Genomic DNA, 23,987 nt, shown 5'->3' with positions numbered 1-23,987 from the left:
ATCACAGTTGTGGCATGCCATCAATGAAATCATTGACCACCTACTCCAAATTGTACCTCTCTTCAATGGAGATTTTGCATAAGTTACCCAGAGTATGTAATCATCCTCAATGACCAAAGACAGTTCATTTTAATTGATCCCACATGTTTGATTGGGTTCATGTCCAGGGAAAAGGCAGGCCACTCCATTATGATGATCCTAAATATGCTGAAGGAACATGTTCATGAGAACAGCATGGTGGGCATGGAAGTTACCATCCATCAAGGCAAAATTGTCAGAAAATGTTGGTTGCATGGGCCCTCTATTGGTTACAGAATCTCATCCTTATACAGTAGAGCAGTAAGATTGCCCCCAAAAACCATGAAGAGGCCCTGTGTAATGCTGTGCCGGAACATCACTCCACCACCACCACCACCTTATTGCATGTGTGGGGCACAGTGTAATAATATTTCTATATTGCCAGATTGTCTAAAGACACATTTACTGTGATTATCAGGGTACAAACAAATCAGAGTTTGATCCATAAACAACATATGATGCCAATCCTGGGATGGCCATTCTGTAAGAAACACAACTGCATGACATAGCAGAGTGATGTGGAACTTTTGTGAACATTTGTTGGCGATTATAGGTCATGCACCAGCAGATATCTCACAAAGTTATTGCCATTGCAGTCCCAACTTGAAGACATACATTGTCCCTTAGCCGGGTTCTTCCTGCAAATAAAACAATAAATCCAGACAATAGCTGTACTCTTTCTTGAGACATATACACTGTTCCTAGCTATAATACTTGCCTTGTTGGGTTAGCCGTACAACATAACGTTATAACTCTTTATGAGTAGATTACGACAGGGTTTTAAATTGGGACAATAATTATAGGAAATACTGAAAATCAGACTTTTGTTGCTCCTGCAAGTTGTTAGATAGGCAGCCTGCAGTTGGTAATTCAGTGACTGTTTTAGCCATTTAGTAATATACACTCCTGGAAATGGAAAATAGAACACATTGACACCGGTGTGTCAGACCCACCATACTTGTTCCGGACACTGCGAGAGGGCTGTACAAGCAATGATCACACGCACGGCACAGCGGACACACCAGGAACCGCGGTGTTGGCCGTCGAATGGCGCTAGCTGCGCAGCATTTGTGCACCGCCGCCGTCAGTGTCAGCCAGTTTGCCGTGGCATACGGAGCTCCATCGCAGTCTTTAGCACTGGTAGCATGCCGCGACAGCGTGGACGTGAACCGTATGTGCAGTTGACGGACTTTGAGCGAGGGCGTATAGCGGGCATGCGGGAGGCCGGGTGGACGTACCGCCGAATTGCTCAACACGTGGGGCGTGAGGTCTCCACAGTACATAGATGTTGTCGCCAGTGGTCGGCGGAAGGTGCACGTGCCCGTCGACCTGGGACGGGACCGCAGCGACGCACGGATGCACGCCAAGACCGTAGGATCCTACGCTGTGCCGTAGGGGACCGCACCGCCACTTCCCAGCAAATTAGGGACACTGTTGCTCCTGGGGTATCGGCGAGGACGATTCGCAACTGTCTCCATGAAGCTGGGCTACGGTCCCGCACACCGTTAGGCCGTCTTCCGCTCACGCCCCAACATCGTGCAGCCCGCCTCCAGTGGTGTCGCGACAGGCGTGAATGGAGGGACGAATGGAGACGTGTCGTCTTCAGCGATGAGAGTCGCTTCTGCCTTGGTGCCAATGATGGTCGTATGCGTGTTTGGCGCCGTGCAGGTGAGCGCCACGATCAGGACTGCATACGACCGAGGCACACAGGGCCAACACCCGGCATCATGGTGTGGGGAGCGATCTCCTACACTGGCCTTACACCACTGGTGATCGTCGAGGGGACACTGAATAGTGCACGGTATATCCAAACCGTCATCGAACCCATCGTTCTACCATTCCTAGACCGGCAAGGGAACTTGCTGTTCCAACAGGACAATGCACGTCCGCATGAATCCCGTGCCACCCAACGTGCTCTAAAAGGTGTACGTCAACTACCCTGGCCAGCAAGATCTCCGGATCTGTCCCCCATTGAGCATGTTTGGGACTGGATGAAGCGTCGTCTCACGCGGTCTGCACGTCCAGCACGAACGCTGGTCCAACTGAGGCGCCAGGTGGAAATGGCTTGGCAAGCCGTTCCGCAGGACTACATCCAGCATCTCTACGATCGTCTCCATGGGAGAATAGCAGCCTGCATTGCTGCGAGAGGTGGATATACACTGTACTAGTGCCGACATTGTGCATGCTCTGTTGCCTGTGTCTATGTGCCTGTGGTTCTGTCAGTGTGATCATGTGATGTATCTGACCCCAGGAATGTGTCAATAAAGTTTCCCCTTCCTGGGACAATGAATTCACGGTGTTCTTATTTCAATTTCCAGGAGTGTAGATACTACAGATGTTAAAAATAGTTCTTTTAGTTCAGCTTCTTTGTAGAGCCAACAGAAAGTGCAATACTAAAAATAGTTCATTCATGTATACAATATTTAGCAATCTAGTTAGTAAATATGTAGAATTTTAGTACTGTGTTGGAATAAATATGATCAAATCTCTCTCTTAATTGTGCATGGGCGTTTGTTACAACCATTGTGGGATATTTGTTGTTCTCTCATTCTTATGTCATTTGGGTTATGTTTTATACTTACGGTTGTGGGAGAACTCTTCACTCTCTATACCTTAGTCAGATATCAACAGTTTTGCTGTGGATAACAATATCTGGATTCAATGGGGTTTGTGTCACTGTACACTTTCACTTATGTATCTGAGATGAAATTAGGACACCAACACTTGTAAATCTCTTTAGTAACCAGATAACTTTATTTTTGTGCTGTGTTATCTTGGAAATTATATTTAAATTCATTGATAAAGTAGTGCCGCTAACTTTTTGTCTTGTGATAGAATTTTCATGAAGCCAGAAGATAATTCTTCATTTTATGCCGGCCAAAAATACACTAACATGTAACTTGCCCATCAGTGAATCAAGTAAATGAAAAAAATTCAATTTTGTGATTGAGGGTGTGTGCATTTTAGCAAATACAGTTAATTTGTATTTCAAACTAATGCCATCACTATCACAGTAATGCAAAAACATTATTGATAAATAGTGTTCAAACTTGCATGATGTGGCTAGGTATATGTGCCCAAAATGTTCTCATCCCTTAGCAAATAGATTTTCTGCCCTCCTCTTCTACCCACCTACAACCTATAATGCAATGACAGGTGTGTGTGACCAGATATATATTGTAATATTTTGACAAGGGTACGTCATTTAGACATGTCAGATTTCCATGTCTTTCATGTTTATGCCTGACAGTAATAGCTATAAAACCAAAGTTGTGATAGTGTGAAATGAATGAATATTAACCCTGTGACATTGTATTTAAATACCTTACTGATTCCTTTGAAATCATGTTTAGTAAATAGTAGCTAGTATTGTTGTTTTTAAATATCAGCTAGTATGATTGTTGGCTTTGGTAGATCTCATAACAGTTTTCAAAATTTAGAGCAACACCACAATTTCTACAGTGCTGTGCACTTTAACTCCTTTTTCTATCCTGCAATAACTCGTCATTTGATGCTATTGGATTAAAACATACAGTCAAATGGCAGAAATTGCATCAAAAACAGAAAAAATGCTGCATGACTGTGGCCACCAATGATGGAAAAATCATGAATAGTTTCTGTTGGTATTTTTGTCCTGCCTATCTCCATTAGGGGGCTCCCACCCACTCTTCCCCGTACCATTCATGAATAGTGTGGGGAAGAACCCACTGTTGACAAACCGTGGTGTGAGCTCTAATTTCTTTGATTGTCTTATCATGGTCATTTCATGAGACATACATATAAGGATTACTATGTTACCTGATGCCTCCTACAATGTACACCCTCAGAATTTCAACAGAAAACATCTCTGTGTCACACACGCTGCCTCTCTTGTAGCATCTGTTACTAGAGTTTCAAGAGCGTCTGTGTAGTGCCCTCACTCTTACTAAACAACACAGTGACAAGACATGTTGCTCTTTCTTAGCTCTTCTTTGCCTTCTATTAATCCAGTGTGGTAAATAAGGATTTCAGACTACTGAGCAGTATTCAAGAATTGTCTAACAAGTGTTTTATATGCCACGTCTTTCATGGATATATTGTTCCTATGAATCACAGCCTAGTGTCTGCTTTTTGTGCTATTTGTTTTGCGTGGTCATTCCAGTTTGGGTTGTGTCGGACAATTATTTCCAGTATTTGATGGTTATTACTGTTATTACTGTTTTCAGTGACTTTCCAGGAACAGAAGATCAAAAAGTAATGGATCGCTTTTGCATAACGTGTTACATTTATTTATGTACAAGGTCAGCTGTCTGTCGGTCATCTGCTGGTCCTGCATTTTGCTACTTGTACAGTGTTCAACCTTCTTATATGCAACAGCATCATCTGTGAGCAGCCTCAAGGAGCTTTTGACATCATCCACTAGATTGTTTATCTACATTGTATGGCCTTATAATATGCCGTTGTGGTACTCCAAAAATTATCTTTACATTTTTCGATTTTGTGCTATTAAGAACAGTGTACTTTGTTCCATCTGCTAGGAAGCCCTGAATCTCCTCAGAAAATCTTGTTTGAAACTTCGTAAGTTCATATTTTATGCACTAAATGATAGTGTGCAACTTTGTCGAATGCCTTCTGAAGTCGAGGATCGCAGCATCAACCTGTGTGCCATTGTCTGTGGTGCTCCTAATTCCATGGATGAAAAGAACAAGCTGGGTTTTACAAGATCTCTGTTTATGGGGTCCATATTGATTTTCATAGTAGAGAATTTTGTTCTCCAAAGACATCATAATGGATCATGAAACATGTTAGATACTTCTTTAACAAGTTGATGCCAGTGATCTAGGCCTATAATTACGTTCATCTTCCCAACAACCATTTTTGAAAATGTTAATGACCAGGTTTATATTTTCTCCCATTTGCTGTGCTCCATTGCTTCAGTCGTCTAAAATAAATTGCTGTTAGAAATGGAGCAAGTCTCACAGGCATCTCATCTGGTCTGATGCCTGAGTGAGTTTTGAACCACTGAAAACACTTCTATTGAACATAATTGTTGCATATGCTAATAACAGCCAAGCGAATCGGACATAGATGTTGCTACCTAGATAGGGGGCAGCACATGGAAGTTTGGCTACAGCAGCACTTTCTGGATGCAGAGCTGATCATTGTTTCATACATTGCCTAATGCATCTATTTGGGCTGGGATTACCCAAGCAGCCTGCTTCATTCTCTGCTGGATATTTCTGAAGTCTCCTTCTGTTGCTTTAAGATTTGTCTCTGTCAAGAAACACATTATTGTAGAAGTAAAAATTAGTTTCTGACGTTGAAGCTTCTCTGTCAGTTAATAGATATTACAAATCCCGAGATATGGTTTTTTTTTCTACAATAGTTAATGATCTGATTTTAGTAACCAATTCCAAAGGGCACTGTCACTTTCTTTGGGTTTGGAAGAACTATCAGTTTTAAGTCTTGTTGAAACATAAGACTAGCTTTCCATCTGCTGGTGTAAATGGCTTAAAACTGTTGCTTTCTTTTTCCAGCACACATGCCAGGCAGCAACTAGAACAGAATATTTTTCCAGACAGCCCATTGCCAACTTGGAATGTAGTTTCTAATAGACTCATAAATTCATGCACATAATCCATAAACTGTGTTTTGTTAGCTCCAAGTTGTAAGATAGAGATCATACACCATGTCATTTGGTGGGGACATTTGCCATTTTTCCCTTTTTATAGATGTTGGAACTTACCTTTGTGGATGGCAGTCAGTGGACAGTCTGTTCGTGCCAAAAATTATTATGAAAATTTGTTGATCACTGGTTCTCAAGGGTTCTTCAGGCTGGATCATCAAGGCTTCATGTAAAAGTTCTGTTAGCAATGTAAGTGTAGTGCAAAAGTGTTGTGAAGAGCAACTTTCTTGGTTTGGATTATTTAACCTATATATGATGTTTTTAAAATTACTTTGTAAAGCAATCCCTTAAAGGAATATTAAAGTACAAATATATGTTGCTGTACTGCAATTTCAGTAGAATGCTAGAGGAGGCACCGAAAATGATTGTGACATTATTTGGAGCTTTCCTGAACAAAATAATTTTGAGTATTAGGCCTCATTATTATAGACACTAAAACAATTAAATTACTGAAATTTTGATTAACTTTGCAGTGGTCTTCTTCAGTGTGCTTAGTGCTGGATACTGGTGAATGTCTTCCCCTATATACTGTCTGTTTCAGTTATTAGTGGCTACTGATGTCATATATCTGGGATGTCATTGGACAATTTGAAAGCTGGTTGCTATTAAGGGGAATAGTGTATGGTAGGCTATTGCCCATGGTGCTCTGGTAGGAGGTTTGTATGCAACTCCCAAAGCAACATTTCATGTAAGTGGATGTAACAACAGAGACATACAAATAGTTATAAGGTGCAGTGATACAGAAACTCTTCCTTTTGCTCACTTATATTATGCGAGAGTCATTAGCGACCATGTAGGCAATGTTCTGTCGTGGAGGAATTAAACCCATATTGCATTGTGGTGTTCAGATCTGAAATCTATTGAGGCCCATGAAGGATCCTAGAGACACTCTTCACGCTGCAGGCATCTACGAACTTGAAAGTGAATGCAGTGAAGTTTGTTTTGTGAAATTGGGAGACCTATTAGCATTCACATTTCATAGCTTGAATGTTACATACGACTGGGGCAGCGGAACAGATCAGCTGTAGTTGGACACCACCAGGAAGGTGGCCATCATGTCAGTTTAAAGAGCCTCGCGTGCATGCTTGGCAGCCATAGACGTAGCAGCCTAAAATGAGGGGAGGTTATCAAAATAATTAAATGCTCTAACAGCATGAACAGAGAGGATGGCTACAACTTACCTACAGCCTGCCTGCCAATGATTCCAGCAGAAGCAGACAAGATGTGTTCGCCAGCCAGCAGCACCACTTGACCCTGGCTTAAAATCATAAACAGTGGCTACTAGATAAACAGCTGTGTCTCTTCACTGAAGGAAAATACGAGGGTGGTTTGAAACATTCTCTGAATGGAATAGAAAAAATTACTTAAATCACTGAAACTTTTTTAGTTTTCAATGTAATCTCCTTGTAGATTAGTGCACTTGGTCCAACGATGTTCCAGTGCCTTGATCCCATCTCCATGATTTACTTCCATGCCTGCAAAATAGTTGTCAACTCCAGCTATCAGTTCTTAGTTTGGAGTGAATCTTCATCCACGAAGAAAAATTTTCAGTTTTGGGAAGAGATGGAAGTCTGACAGAGCCATACGAGGTGAATAAGGCGAGTGTGGCAACAATTCATACCATAGTTCGCGTAATTTTGCCATGGCGACGGCACGTGTGTGCAGGCACGCATAAGGAGCCGTGGCACCCATCTTACAGATAATTTTTTCATTTCTAATTCTTCAGATAAAATGTGATATGCCCTTTTAGATGACATCTGGCAAGCGGGAGCAATTTCACGCACTTTCAATCGGTGATCCTCCACGTCCATTTTGTGTACTTTCGCAATGATTTCTGGAGTAGTGACACCTCTTGGCCGACCTCTGTGCGGATCATTGTCTAAGCTCTCCCAACCAAATTTAAATTCATTTGTCCACTTGGCAACAGTGGAATATGAAGGAGCAGAGTCCCCAAGTATATTCTGGAAATCGGCGTGAATGTCCTTTGCTGCTATACCTTTCTTAACGAAGTACTTAATCACAGCTCGAATCTTGACACTCCCACCCCCACCCCTCCATCCTCACTATGCAGGAACAACAACAGAGCCACATCTCTTCCAAGACGCCACAGCTCTGTTCCAAGAGCAATGACATGGCATGTGTTTACAGTTAACAGTCCATGAATATCACGTGAACAACTCATTGCGCTAGCGCTGATCTCTCTTGGTGATGCCGAGAACTTTTCAAACCACCCTCGTACTTCCACTGGGTACCAGCTGCTGATTTCCTGTTGCCATGCCTCAACCATTCCCCCCCCCCCCCCCTCCCCCCCCATAATCTTCAAATTGTCCAGTGATGTCCCAGCCATGTGACATCAGTAGCCAGCAGATAACTGAACTAGACAGCATGGAGGGGAAGACTTTCACCAGTATCCAGCAGTTAACTGCCTTGAAGAGAACTGCTGCAAACTCAGTTGAAACATCAGCAGTGGTGATGTAATTTAATACTCAAAATTATTTTATGCAAAATGACAGTGGCCATTTAACCCTATGAACATGTATCCTTTGGAAGAAGAATGGTAAAAAATTCCCTTGAAAACGATTCAGGACCTTCATTTATCCATTCTGATATGTCTGGAAGCTGTTTTAAATGATAAATTTACTTACACTGTATTAGATGTGGTAATATAGTGTGTTTTTGGTGTTTCCATATTTTTGTCCAGATCCTATGATGTAATTATATGTAATTTATTTGGTTAGTGATTCCAACGACTTTGCTTTCCCTGAAAAATCTTCACAACATTGAAAAATCCTGCAGTATGCAATGAACCAAACGTACTATGAAAACACAGAGTAATACAACAGCCCATAGAAGAAGTACATACACAGTTACATTTTTGCCATTGCTGTAGGAACAGCTCAGCAAAGCACCACAGTGTCGCACTTCCATTGCATTCGGTGAACTCGTACACCAGGTGCCTATTGTCAAACTATTCCTCAACAACCCTACCTGTAGTACTGCTGTGTGTCACTGTTAATGAACAACTAACACTACAGGAAAAACAAACCCAAAAGAGAACTGTCCAGTGTTGATGTTAAACATCCCTTTGTCTCAACACATACTGATCGTACAGAAATAAATGAGGTATTGGTAGGAAGGTCTTTTAACTGGCTTCTGACATTATGTACCAATGTTGCACCAAAGCTTACTATATGTGGAAGATTGTAACATAAGGGACTTTTTAACTACCACAGGCAAAAGGGCATCATGGATGACCAGCATTATACCTATATTTTATGTAGCTAACTCACTAATTACGGAAAGGAAACCCCTTTGTCTTATTACAAGTACCAAGGACTCATTAACTGGATAATTTGTATACAGCATTGTTGTAGATAATAACTGTGGCCACTGCCATAGTCCACCATCTCTTTCTGTTGTACAAACAGACTTTTCTAAACTAATATACATTCTGAAATGACAAACATATTTGTCATTGTCACCTCGAATTGTGATTTATTTAGTGCTGCTATGGTCTAAAGTGCTTACATAGAGTATGAAGTGCAATTAAAATCTCAGAATACAGTTAGAGAGACCTTAGTTACATGCCAGGTATTAAGCGAACACTATGTTCTAATCTATACATTCACATTTATATAAACTTTTGGATTTTATATTCGTATTTCTCATTAAACTTCTCTTCTGCCTCAGGAAACATAAATATTAAGATTGAAAGTTAGAAAGTATAAGCATTTGATGACAGTCGTATACCGTCATGAGCAGTAAATTACACTTATTTACTTGTTTTTTTTATTTATTTTATATTTTTTGCTCATTAATTATTGACACCGGGAAGACTACTGTAATACCACAGATAAACTTAAACATCACATCATCTGACCCAAGCATACCTTTTCAGTTGACAAGGAGACAATTGCTTATCAAGATTGAATATGCTATCACTATAAACAAGTCACAAGGACAAAAGCTTCAAAGAGTAGGACTGTATTTACCAAATCCCACCTTTACACTCGGACAGTTGTCTGTAGCCTTCTCAAAGGTAACTAAATCAACTGATATTTTTGTAGCCCTAAAAAATAAAAAATAAAAAGTAAAAAAAAAAGAAATCGAAAAGTACATGAATATTACATTCTTACATCAGATACCCTTTACACAGAAGCATTATAAAGCTCTGTAAAGAATTTTGTTCAAAATTATGGGCATGGAAATGTACAGGCTGTTTGGAAATGCCCGTTACAAAATTACAGGACTTGCAGAGGGGAATTAACATGCAATAGTGTGCATTGGAACCCATGTCCAGACGTGTACCATTTCCTTAGTACAACCATTTGAAAACATGATGGTAACACGTCCACTTTTACAAGTAATTGAATATAATAGAGGGAAACATTCCACATAGGAAAAATATATCTCAAAACAAAGATGATGTGACTTACCAAACGAAGGCACTGGCACGTCGATAGACACACAAACATGCACACAAAATTCTAGCTTTCGCAACCAACGGTTGCTTCGTCAGGAAAGAGGGAAGGAGAGGGAAAGACAAAAGGATGTGGGTTTTAAGGGAGAGAGTAAGGAGTCATTCCAATCCCGGGAGCGGAAAGACTTACCTTAGGGGGAAAAAAGGACGGGTATACACTTGCGCGCGTGCACACGCACACACACACACACACACACACACACACACACACACACACACACACACACACACACATCCATCCACACATATACAGACACAAGCAGACATATTCAAAGGCAAAGGGTTTGGGCAGAGATGTCAATCGAGGCGGAAGTGCAGAGGCAAAGATGTTGTTGAATGTCAGGTGAGGTATGAGTGGCGGCAACTTGAAATTAGCGGAGATTGAGGCCTGGTGGATAACGGGAAGAGAGGATATATTGAAGAGCAAGTTCCCATCTCCGGAGTTAGGATAAGTTGGTGTTAGTGGGAAGTATCCAGATAACCAGGACGGTGTAACACTGTGCCAAGATGTGCTGGCCGTGCACCAAGGCATGTTTAGCCACAGGGTAATCATCATTACCAACAAACACTGTCTGCCTGTGTCCATTGATGCGAATGGACAGTTTGTTGCTGGTCATTCCCACATAGAATGCGTCACAGTGTAGGCAGGTCAGTTGGTAAATAACGTGGGTGCTTTCACACGTGGCTCTGCCTTTGATTGTGTACACCTTCCGGGTTACAGGACTGGAGTAGGTGGTGGTGGGAGGGTGCATGGGACAGGTTTTACACCTTCATGAAATCCTCCCCACTCCACCAAGAGTGTCTTTCCGCCGTCCACCTAACCTTCATAACCTCTTAGTTCATCCCTATGAAATCCCCAAACCACCTTTCCTACCCTCTGGCTCCTACCCTTGTAACTGCCCCTGGTGTAAAACCTGTCCCATGCACCCTCCCACCACCACCACCACCTACTCCAGTCCTGTAACCCGGAAGGTGTACACAATCAAAGACAGAGCCACGTGTGAAAGCACTCACGTGATTTACCAACTGACCTGCCTACACTGTGATGCATTCTATGTGGGAATGACCAGCAACAAACTGTCCATTCGCATCAATGGACACAGGCAGACAGTGTTTGTTGGTAATGAGGATCACCCTGTGGCTAAACATGCCTTGGTGCACGGCCAGCACATCTTGGCACAGTGTTACACCGTCCTGGTTATCTGGATACTTCCCACTAACACCAACCTATCCGAACTCTGGAGATGGAAACTTGCTCTTCAATATATCCTCTCTTCCCGTTATCCACCAGGCCTCAATCTCCACTAATTTCAAGTTGCCGCCACTCATACCTCACCTGTCATTCAACAACATCTTTGCCTCTGCACTTCTGCCTCGACGTGTGTGTGTGTGTGTGTGTGTGTGTGTGTGTGTGTGTGTGTGTGTGTGTGTGTGTGTGTGTGTGTGTGTGTGTGTGTGTGTGTGTGTGTGTGTGAGGGAGAGATTCTAGCTTTCGCAACCAACGGTTGCTTCGTCAGGAAAGAGGGAAGGAGAGGGAAAGACAAAAGAATGTGGGTTTTAAGGGAGAGAGTAAGGAGTCATTCCAATCCCGGGAGCGGAAAGACTTACCTTAGGGGCGCGCGAGAGTGTATACCCGTCCTTTTTTCCCCCTAAGGTAAGTCTTTCTGCTCCCGGGATTGGAATGACTCCTTACCCTCTCCCTTAAAATCCACATCCTTTCGTCTTTCCCTCTCCTTCCCTCTATACTGACGAAGCAACCGTTGGTTGCAAAAGCTAGAATTTTGTGTGTATGTTTGTGTTTGTTTGTGTGTCTATCGACATGCCAGCGCCTTCGTTTGGTAAGTCACATCATCTTTGTTTTTACAAGTAATTGGTTAGACATAACCCAGTACATCACTTGTTAAACAATTCCAATAATTAATAGATGAAGGAGTTGCTTCTGTATGTGTTGACAAGCATGGTAAAGTACAGCCTCTTCCAATTTGGGTGTGCTGCATATCCTAGGAGCACCACACTCGTGCCTGCTGACAGTGATGGTACCCTTTGTCAAAGCTATTGTGTAATTGTGGCAAAATGGGTATGCCATGGAATCCGACATAGTGCAGAACTATTTTGATAAACGCGATGAGCGCATTACTGTGAGCTTTGCCATGCAGATGATCATGTTGGTGTATTCTGCAAATGTGTACTCAACTTTGTTGGTCTAATGCTCATAGACAGGTGAATGAGGCTCAAACAAGTTCAGAGAGGTAGGATAGTTGTCAAATGACATCAGCCAATCCAATGTAACCAGCCCCCATAAATTGATGATAATTATTTCAGTGTTCTTGCATGTTTGATCATGTTTTCTCTTCATTCCCACAACTACCGTTATCCCAGTGACTACACTTGTTCCAAATATGTCGTTATTTAGATCTGTAAAAGTGCAAAAATTTCACACAGGGTCCTCTGGTGCGGGGTTAAATGCAAAGAGTAAAGTTGATGTCACTGATGTGTGAATGATCTGAACAAATTTATTCCCAAACTAGACACAAAGCACATACTGCTAACATATGCACCATTGTACAAATGCAAATGATGCTAGAAAATCAGATGAAATGCAGTTACTCTGTAATGAACTGCCAGAAACTACACCTCCCTTGTACTAATCCTCAGAAAATATCTCTGAAGAGCCTCTGAAATTTTGTCAGATTTCAGGTTCTCCCGGTATTGCTGACTAGCCGCATTGCCTGGTGTTCCCCAGGGTATTGAATATCAGTCACACATGTGTTGTTACCTTTTGCGATAAGTACTGTATCTCAATGTGTTTCTGGAGAATTTGTGTTATATTGTGTTATGTGTTACATTGTTTCAGCTCAATTTTCCCCTTTTTCAAGTAGGACTGTGTTTGAGTATGACTCGAACTGTTCGAAGTGTTAATGTTACATTTCAGGAAGTCTTGGATTCTGTTTTGATTGGCCCGTGATCTAGACACTTGTGTTGGTAGTGCATCGACAACTTGCTTCAGCATTTGTGTAAAATTGTGGATTTTAATAATAAAAATAGCTGTGAAATGTGGACTAAAATATTTGTAAGGTATGTGTCGTGTGGAGCAATGGCAAATAATCAATAAATAAAAGTTTGCAATCGTGTTTGTCAAATTCTTGGGCTTTCACTTATCTTGCGATCTAGTGATGTCTGATGGTACTATCTCCAAGATAAGTATTGCCACTGTAACAACCTTTCCCCTTTGTATATATTACATACATATATGTTTAAAGTCGGATTACAAAATCTTTAGTAGACAGTTATCTTCTTCTTGTCTTGAAGGTAAAGTGTGCAAAATTTCGTAAAGATTGGAATAAAACTATAGATTTGTATGAATTACAAACAGCCAGACACTCTTCTTTGTACATATAGATAAACGTTTGAATTTACAGTTTAAAACATCATTTCTGAAAATTTTGCTTTTCTGCATACAGAACTGGCACCTCCGCCAGGTCTTCGTGACATTCTGAAGAAAGAAGGACCGGAGGGTTTTGCCAAGCACGTCCGTCAGCACAAGGGGCTCCTGCTCATGGACACAACATTCCGTGATGCCCACCAGTCCCTACTGGCAACTCGTGTACGGTCGCACGACTTGCTGCGCATCTCTCCGTATGTGGCCCATCGTTTCTCTCCGCTTTTTGCAACTGAGAACTGGGGCGGGGCTACCTTCGACGTGGCGCTCCGCTTCCTGCACGAGTGCCCCTGGGAGAGGTTACAGGACATGAGAGCTGCCATGCCTAACATACCTTTCCAAATGTTACTGCGAGGTGCCAATGCAGTTGGGTACACAAACTATCCAGACAATGTTGTGTACAAGTAAGTTACAGAATGAAATTTGATAGTACTTCATAGTAATAAAGTGAACCCTCCAAGCCAATAGTTCCTGTGCTTATGCCAAAACTACTGTACTTTACACTGCCAGTGGTAAAGGGATGTGACATTGTATTTAAACTGCTACTTTACAGGTCTTATTTAAAGATAATATCTGCAGGATTTGTGAACAGTAAACCTTAATAATGTTTCAAATATAAGTTATAAGTTAAAATGAACTTCTAGTTGAGTAAATATAAAATGCTCTTCAAATCAATCCTACACTACAGTGTCTCACTGCGAGCTTTCAGCAGTTCTGTTCTGAGAAGTGGTGTGAAGAAGAAATGGCTCTCTTATTCTTTCGAATTTTGGTTAGCTGGCACCTGCATAAAACGCAGACTAGCGTAGGCATATAAGGCATTCATGGTAAAGACATGTTTACTGGTTCAGGCCTAAGAGTTAATTTGAAGCAGCCGTAGGAAAACCAGAACAAAAGGGAACTGAAGCATTTGAGATGAGGTGCTGCACAGGAATGTTAAAAATCGGGTGGATTGGACAAGGAATCGGAAGATTCTCTGTGGAATCTGTGAAGAAAGGAACATATGAAAAACACTGCCAAGATGAGAGTATGGTATGACGTCTCTTAAGGTATAACCTCCAAGGTACTAGAGGAAACTGTAGGGATAGACAGAGATTAGAATACATCCGGCAAATAATTGAGGATGTGGGGTACAAGTGCTACTCTGAAGTGAAGCGGCTAATACAGGAGAAAAATTCATCACAGGAAACATGAAGCTAGTCAGAAGACTGATAATGCAAAGAGACAGAGGGACAGGGGAGGGGGGGAAGGCGGCTTTGTCCAAAAGGTTAAATATTTTAGCAGTCTTTTTCATTTTAGCATTCAGCATCTAATGTATCCTTCCCACAATGTTGTTATTCTTTTCTGTCTAGCTGTATAACAACTGAGTCAACAAGTGGATTAACTGATCAAGAAGTTGAGTTCAGTGTGTTACCCCCTTCGACACATCTCTCATTGTGTTTATATATTGCCAAAAGTGTTGGCTTATTTTGGATATTTTCAATCTCTTCTTGTCATATGGAATTATCTTGTGGGGTACTACACCTAAAATAAATAGTGTGCATTCGGCAGAAAACAGTATGTCTTGCAGAAGCCTTTGTAAGGATCTTCTAGTTCTTACATTTAATTCCCAATCATTTACTCGGTAATTTGTTTTGTTGCTGATAGTAAAAATCAGTTTCAACTGAACTCAGGTGTAAACACTCACAATATGAAACGCAAAACAATTTTCGTGTAGACTTAGCCTCCTGCTCTAAGATTCAAGTTATGTACTCTGGTGGTAAGGTTTCAACAAAACCCTTAAGCAACAAGTGGAAAATTGTGACCTTTTCAAAACAAAATTAAGTATTGGAAAGTTCTGTTAGCTACATAGTAAGTACCTGTGTTTGCTGTAAACTGTATGACAAGTAGTAATGTACTGTAAACAGACTTCTAAAAGGTGCATATTTTCTTTAAAAAATGGTGTTGTGATCAAGTAAATATTAAACTGCCAGTACTAGATAAAGAGCAGCTGTTTAGTGTAACTAAGGAGAAAGTAACTCTTTCCAAAAAGTGGCAGTGCTCTTTCTAATGTACTTGGTTAAATTTAGCTCTGAATAGATTAAGCAGTATTGCTCTATTGTTAATAGAGTATTCAGTATTTGTCTTTTGTAAATGAATGCTTCACCTTGCTCCACATTCCTGAAGGTTTCCCCTTTTGATGACATATATGGAACACAGTGAATGAGGCACGGATCATTAAAACCATACCCAGCAATCACCATATGAAGTAAAAAGTTACATAGCACATGGGGTAGATCAAGGTGTTTAGTGCAATATTTAATCCTCAAGGTGAGAGACTATTTGCAGTTCTATAATTCTAATACCTTGTGCAATATGTTTCAAAAGTGTGCATAAAAATTCAGTGGTCATATCTTGGGTTCTGTTGGCCACAGAGTTAAGAGGTCAAATGTTTTGGATAGCTCTGGTTAGCAAACATTTGTATATCTTTAGGAAGAATGGGCATACTCTAGCTATCCCACAGCACAGGCTCAAAATTGAAACATCAGATGCTTCTTGCAGCCCAGGCAAACTGAGCAAATTAGTTGGTTCTTTTGCATTAGTTGGTGTCTAGGGTGAGCCTTACACAGCTTTCAAAAGACTGTGTCTTTATGGGTGGTTGCTGAGAAAACACTGAAAACCATAATTTTTTGGTACCAAAAGTTCCAGTTGTGGGGATGGCCACTTCTATAATTTCTGTTTGTGGCAAGCTTTTGCCATATGTTCTTAAGACGATGTTACCAGGGAACTTTGAAACATATTTCAGTGTCATTATCTATTACTGAGATCCAGACATTTATAGTTACCATGCTTATTTCTGTAAAACATGCACGTAAAATTCAGCGTGAAAGTGTAAATGTAGTTTTAACTGATGTACTGAACACATAGCAAGAGTTCTGGGATAACTGAAAGGATTCTGCGGTCACCAAACTATGTTTTAGTCACTATTTTTTCACCAATAAAACTTTGATGATGTATCGTCTATTTATAATGGGCACTTCACAACTATCGGACTGTCTTGATGTGGAAGTTAATCAATGGGGTCACCTGATGATGTGAGCACCTTACAAAAAATTGTTTTTTTTGTACAAAATGCTTTATATTTGCAAATCAAACACCACATTTTTCCCCCATATACTGTAGGTGTAGCATATAAATGTTGTGCATTTCTACATAAAGTATTCTAAAGTGAACTTGCATGGGATGGGAGATGATTTTGAGTTAATCTTATATTATGCATACTTTTTTGCTTAAATGGTTCAAAGTATATAAATAGCTGCCAAAACTTTACTGACTTACGGAACTCATTTTATATAACCAGCACACCCTGATGTAACAGGGAAAAGAAGGGACCAGCTGGAAAAAAAGAAAATGCTACTGTCTGAGCCCAATAAAGGCGAGTGTGTTCTGGAATGAGGTGCCTCAATCCTCATTCCACCTCTGTCACTCAGAGAGGAGATTGACAGTGGCAGTAAAAGAGAGGTAGAAATGGGTGGAAGTAGAAGCAGTGGGAACAAAAGAGGGAGATGAGTGGAGACCATACATGTGCTTGGATGTGTCGGATGCTTTTGACATCAAAAAAGTTGCCACTTTCCCTCATCATATTGAAGTTTACTGGTTTAGGGGTCAAAACCATTTACAGGGACACGTCTGGAGTAGTAGTAGTATTGGTTGAAGAGAAAGACAGCAGACTGTGAGAGATAAAGGAAGAGACAATGGAAGTAGGAGAGAAAAAGAATGGGACAAACAAAACAGCAGTAGGATAGAGAGACAGTGAAAGGGCCAGGTGGAGGAGACGGTGGTAAGGAAGAGCGAGAGAAAAGGATGAAAACAGTGACAGTGAAAGACACAGATAAGAGAAATTGCCATTAGGAGAAAAAGGAGACAGTTGGAGAGAGACATACAGACAGTGGCATTGGGAGGGAGAATGTTGAGAATGAATGCTTCACTGCAAAGAGGGACTTGGTAAAAGCATTTAGAATGTTCTGTGTTAAAAGAGTGTGAACTTGTTCGCATGTCAAAAGTTTTGTGAGAAAGGCAGAATGAGGATTGAGGCAGCTGGTTTCACTCTTTTCAGTCGGTCTTTTACAGAGGAGTGTATTTGCCTTTTTGTGTGCTGACAGGAGCATTTCAGCTGGTTGACATATACTTAATCTCTACCGTTATGTCATATGTAAAAGGTGGGCTGCCATAAGTTTCTGACCCCCTTCTCAGCAGTCTAAATTGTTATGACATCGACATTGTTTTGCTCAGGTTGCTGAGTAACAAATGAAATAAATTTTTCGTGTGTGAACTGTAGTCTACTTAGCGGCATAACAACAGTGTACGTGGCGGCATAACAACAGTGTATCACCTGTTATAATGGTTTGGTGTAGATATGGTGCATTACTTTTTGTGTCCTTTGCAGGTTCTGTGAGATTTCTGTCCAGAATGGCATGGATATTTTCCGTGTGTTTGATTCCCTCAATTACCTCCCAAATCTGATCTTGGGAATGGATGCAGTGGGGAAGGCCGGTGGTGTCATAGAAGCTGCGATTAGCTACACAGGTGATGTCTCAGACCCGAACCGCACGAAGTACAACCTGGATTACTACCTCAAGCTGTCAGACGAACTTGTCAAAGCGGGGACACACATACTGTCAATAAAGGTAGGTGTAGCAGTTTTTCTTCTCAGCTCTTCAGTCTCCTCATTTGATACGTAGTAGAATAGTGAGATTTAGAAGTACGATGAGCGCTTTGTATCATAAATTCAGTTGTCAACACACTATGCTTTGGAAATTAATTAACTTTTGCTCTGAATTTGAAACATTTCTTTTGTCCATCCTAGGAGCTTTTGTGGCGAATACGTGAAATCATAGCAACGTGTTGTGTGCCAGACAAGTTACGGAGTGTACTGCTCCGCAAACTTGCTCAGAAGCACTTATTAGCTGACCCTACTTCATCTTTAGTGCTACTATATTATTAAATAAGTTACAAAAGGGTCATCAGCCTTGCTCAGACCCATGAGACATTCTTTAAAAATTTGTATTGTTCTAAAGTATAGTTAAAGTCCTGTATCTGTATAGCTACTTTCTGAAAGATTCAGAAATCTGACTACCGGACTGGCGTATTATACTGCTAACAGGCCTACAGAGCCTTAATCTGGCTTCTAGACTTCCTCTGACAAGCTCCATAACAAGATAACAGTTCAAAGTCAACACAGTAAAGATGCTCAGCAACACTGCACTAAAGTTTCTGTAGGAACAAATGGAATAAATTGGTTTTAGTTTAAGCTTGCTGGGCTCATTTTGTTCGCTGACAACTTCCATCTTGACTCCATGACCTAGTTTGAGATGTGTGCGTACTTAGCACATGCACATTTGTGAAATTTCAACGCACACCTAGAAAACTAGAACTAACTCTAACAGAATTCGGGACCTACAGGTTGATATTGGCAGTGCACTTGACTGATTACTGAGGATTACTCTCCCTCTATTTAAAATACCGTCTTCACCTTGCAGTGCATGTGGTCACTCCCTACAAACCCAGAGAGAGCTATTGGCCAACTTTTCAGTCGTTCGAGTTCTGAGCAGCTCCAGAGAACTCTGTTTTTAGCCTTTTCAGCCAGTCAACTTCAGCAACAGAATTCAGCACTTCTGTTGAACTTTTTCTGTCTCCGCTAGCACACTCTTCAGCAAAGAGCTGCTTCCTCTGGGGCTTTTCAAAGCTTACTTGAAACAGTTCCTGGACAACGCCAAATCACTGGTTCTTGAACTGAACATAGTAGATAGGCTTATGAAAAGACTGGCCAGATATCTCCAGGCTGGACAAAAGCCTCTTTCCCATAGATACCGGAAACTGGCTCTGGTGTACACTGGTGTGGCCAGGAAGTGGAATGTTACAAATTATCTGAAATTAGTCGCAGATTGTTTCACAGATAGTTTGGCTTCTTTCTTAGTAATGGTGGTGGTGGTGGTGGTGGTGGTGGTGGTGGTGGTGGTGGTGGTGGTGAGAAAAGAAAATAAGACAATGACTTTCTCACCCATACCACATACCACCCAAGGCGCACGCACTCTGTCACAGTGAGTGAGTGAGTGAGTGAGTGAGTGAGAGAGAGAGAGAGAGAGAGAGAGAGAGAGAGAGAGAGAGAGAGAGAGAGAGAGTGTAAAATTTTCCAAATTGTATAATTAACAAGTTATTCTAGTAAAAGTAGACTTTTTGATTTTTTGGAATAATCAGAAAAATCTGGGCTAGAAAAATACGGCACTGAATTTTGATTATAATCACTACGTAAGACTGGAACTTCCTAGTTTGCAAAAATTTTGAATACAAATAAATTTTGAATACAAATAAATTTTGAAACACATAGGCTTTTAGAAAAACTAAGATGTTTATTGGAAAAGGGAGAATGAGGGCTTAAGTGGCTATTTCACTTTAGAAACAAACAGCAATTTGCTTACTGGATACTTCAACTTCACATGATTTAAAATATGAATTGTAAATCATGAGTATTCTTTTAAATAAAAGATTTGCATAATAACTGAATGTACTGCTATATTCAGTGGTCTGGAAACTATCCTGTGAACAATAACTGTAATAAAATAAAGCAGAAATCATAAGTTATTTTGTATAATTGTCATACATGCGCTATTAACAAAATTAGAACAAGTAAACAGTACAAAATAATATTGTCAGGAGTGGTATAACAAGTAGGGTAGTCCTACCTTGCTGTGTTAAAAGTAGAAGAACCTGTTGAAATTTTTGTGTATTTCATAAGCTACTCTCTAGCCATTGGTATGCTTGCTCCCTTTGGCTTGCAGTTTCACTCCATTTAATATATAGTGTGGGTACGAGAATCTCTATTCATTGTGACATCAGTCCAATAAGTACTGTCAGTGGCTGTAAAAGTACATTTGTATGGTTACAGGACATGGCAGGACTTCTCAAACCCTCTGCAGCCAAGCTCCTAGTAACTGCATTACGTGATCGACACCCCGATGTGCCGATCCACATCCACACGCACGACACTGCCGGAGCGGGAGTGGCTTCAATGCTGGAGTGTGCAAAAGCGGGTGCAGATGTAGTGGATGTTGCCGTGGACTCCATGTCCGGAATGACGTCACAGCCGAGCATGGGTGCCATAGTAGCTGCACTACAAGGCAGTGACCTGGACACGGGTAAGTGTTATCGTTGTACAATCTGAAAATACATTATACGGGTGTATGCTCATTAAATAAGTAACATACACGTTGGCAGTATTGAGGACTGGACAGTGCAGCAGTAGTGAACATGTGGGTTGCTATTGAAAGTGTGAAGAGAGTATTTTGATTCCTGTATAGCATACTCTGCTGTTAAGTATAAGTAAAGTGAGCTACAAATGGTGTTAACAGATATCATGTTGTGTGACAGTTAAACATAGAAGTTTGCACATTCCATGTCAGAAGTGTCACATGAAAGGAATGTTGTGCTTTAAGTGAAGGATGTGGGCTGTTAAATGAATTGTACTGCAATTGTACATCACCAGGGTGGTCAGACTGTGTTTTCACTCTGTCTATTAAAAATATCAGAGCCAGTGTCGATATTCTTATTGTATTGGTTATATTGAAAACAAGACATTTATGTTTGTTAGCCATTTATACTAGATCGGCATCTGTATGAATTGACAGCAATCAGTTCATTAATGTGCACATTTGTGTTCTACCATTTCCCAAAACCTGTGACAGGCAGATATTTAAGTCTTTAAATTGTATGCTGGTATATGATCCCTTCCCTCCCTTATTCTAATCACATCTGATTTTATTCTCATGAGGAGGTCCTGTGGGAATAAAAAAAATGTCAAGCGCCTAGGGCCTCCCATCGGGTAGACTGTTCGCCTGGAGCAAGTCTTTCAATTTGACGCCACTTCGGCGACTTGCACATCGATGATGATTAGGACAACACAACACCCAGTCCCTAAGCGGAAAAAATCTCCGACCCAGCCAGGAATCAAACCCAATCCCTTAGGATTGACATTGTCACGCTGACCACTCAGCTACTGGGGGCGGACCCTGTGGGAATGATATAACAGGACATAACACTTGGAATATGTTCTGAAGAGCCACGGATATCCCACAAAGGACATCTAAAGTGGCTAAGGGAGCGAACCGGAAAGTCTCGTGGACATTTTGGCTGGTAAACAGTGTGGTGGTGGGGCCAGCCACACTGCACTTGTCAGACAGGCGGTGTCAATGGGTGACGCTGGTGGCGGGTGGCTTTTGCAGCAGGGAGGTGACGCCGATGGTGTGTAATGGGCTCACGTGTTCCGTGGACCTCAGCAACGACATGGATGCATCACACAGTTTCTTCGTGTCTCAGTAGCCGGCTGCGAGTTAGCAGGCAGCGATGGAGAAGCTGGGCTGGCTGTGAACGCAAATGGGGCCGCCACGTGTGGAATATGAGCACGCACTGTGAGGCACAGTTCGGTGTACTCGGCGTGCCTGTATTGGTGTGACAGGCAGGCAGTAGACTGTGTCCTGGGCGCTGGAATGAACAAAAATTGTGTCTGGAACGGCATCATAGAAGATGCACTGCAGCATCCAGGCTTCTCTCGCAGTGGAATAGCAGTGGCGAATACTGACCAACCACACATCACCAAACATAAGCCAGAAGTAAATGGCAGCCCTATGACCCGAGCGGTGAAAACAAATCCCACTCCTGATGCCAAAGTACATGTGCAGGAAGAGGGAAGGAGGTTGTTGCATCTGACTTATGATGACAATGTACAAGAGGTTGAGCGGTCAGGACTTATGAGCAGGCATTCAGGGCAGATGTTAAATGACAAAACAGGAAGTTTGGTCAAAGAAAGAGAATACATATTTTGGTGTATGGAATATGAAGGGAACACTTAGGGAGAAAGTTACCAGGTGTAGGCCAGTCTAGAAGGTTGAACAATTAAATAAAGTTGGTAACAGGAGGGGAGGGGTATCATGTTAGGTTGCATTGGTGCTGGTGATGGGATGCAGAACCAGAGGCTACGCCTTCCCAAAAAGTTAAGATCTGGATTACAAGAGAGAGAAGCAACCGTGTTCTGCTCTGCCGAGCCCTCCAGCATCCACACACATGACCTGTATCCCCCCCCCCCCCCCCCCCCACACACACACACACTATTGGCTAAAACTGGTGGGGTGGGTTCGCAAGCAATTTCAGCAAAGGGCTGAGGGTCTCTCATGTCAGCTGCTTTAATTGGGCAGAACTGTCTTGATTCTGAAAGGCAGGCAACTTGTCATGTAGGCACAGCCGAAGTTGCTCTGAAAGAAAACTTGCAAAGATTTCACTGGAGCCTTTGAAGTAATTTTTTAAAACCAATTTCCTAAATACTTGTTGACTGGGTGATCTTGTGGCTGGAGAGTACAATAGTGGGAACAAGTGTTGTTCAATGATGAGTTGAAATTTAGTCTGTGATCACCTGATGGTACAGAGACGGTCTGGAGAAGGCCTTTTTAGGATGGTTCTGTGATGGTGTGGGCAGGAATCAGTATGACTGCAAAGATGGATTTGGTCTCTGTGAAGCATGGGTGACTACCAGCACACATCAGTATGAGGAGGGAATCCTTTGAAGCAGGTTGTGGCTCTCACTCCCTTTGTTGGTGATAGTCTTACACTAACACATGACAATGCACTAATGGCCACCCACATGTTGCAAGAATTGTTAAAGGGTTCTTGGATGAAGCGGAGATTTGTACTATGGCTTGGCCTGCTCAGAGCCCTAATTTGAATCCTGTTGAGAGCATGTATGGGACCAGATGGTGAGAAAGAACCTTCAGCACTATTCAGAGATGCTACAGGTCCTGCAGGAGATCCTCCCTAAAAAATGGCAGACGATTCCCCAAGAGGACATTGCAGCATCAATCAGGAGCATTCCTAAAAAGTTAGATGCCAAAATTGGTGCAAGAGGAGGTGATACATGCTTTTGAAGATGTCGAGAGCTGTGTGGAGTGAAGTGTGTAGTGCAGAAAAGCAAAACAGATGTGAAAAATGCTGAATGGCAATAACACACCACCTCCAATAAGGCCATGCGTTTGCAAAGCATGGCACTGTTCAAATCAATTGTCAGGTTGAAGAAAGCTTTGGACATACAGGTACCAAAATGTTTAAAAAACACTAATTTCAGTGGTGGATGTAGCTTTGGATAATTTAGGTATAAAAAAAAGTTTGAGACATGCTACAAGAGACATCCCATTCTGCCTGTCTCTCCCCTTTTCATTCCAAGCATGCTGAAACACCCAACTACATCCACCTAGGAAACAATGAACATAACAAGCATATGATACTGAAAAGAATAACTGTTTTGC

At 41.6% G+C, this 23,987-nt stretch overlaps 1 protein-coding gene across 5 annotated transcripts in view; it reads left to right on the top strand.

The window, feature by feature from the left end:
- Nucleotides 1-23,987, top strand: part of LOC126425294 (pyruvate carboxylase, mitochondrial) — a 417,925-nt gene that overhangs the window by 372,875 nt on the left and 21,063 nt on the right. For all 5 annotated transcript variants that reach the window (XM_050088273.1, XM_050088271.1, XM_050088272.1 and 2 more), the window contains 3 exons: nucleotides 13,685-14,066; nucleotides 18,086-18,326; nucleotides 20,585-20,834. In XM_050088273.1, the coding sequence (XP_049944230.1) occupies nucleotides 13,685-14,066; nucleotides 18,086-18,326; nucleotides 20,585-20,834 (873 nt within the window). The remainder of the gene's footprint in view (nucleotides 1-13,684; nucleotides 14,067-18,085; nucleotides 18,327-20,584; nucleotides 20,835-23,987) is intronic.

The sequence above is a fragment of the Schistocerca serialis genome, chromosome 10, assembly GCF_023864345.2.
Source record: "Schistocerca serialis cubense isolate TAMUIC-IGC-003099 chromosome 10, iqSchSeri2.2, whole genome shotgun sequence".
NCBI classification, from domain to species: domain Eukaryota; kingdom Metazoa; phylum Arthropoda; class Insecta; order Orthoptera; family Acrididae; genus Schistocerca; species Schistocerca serialis.
The sequence above is the reverse complement of the archived record's forward strand: the minus strand, read 5'-3'. Positions and strand labels throughout refer to the sequence as shown.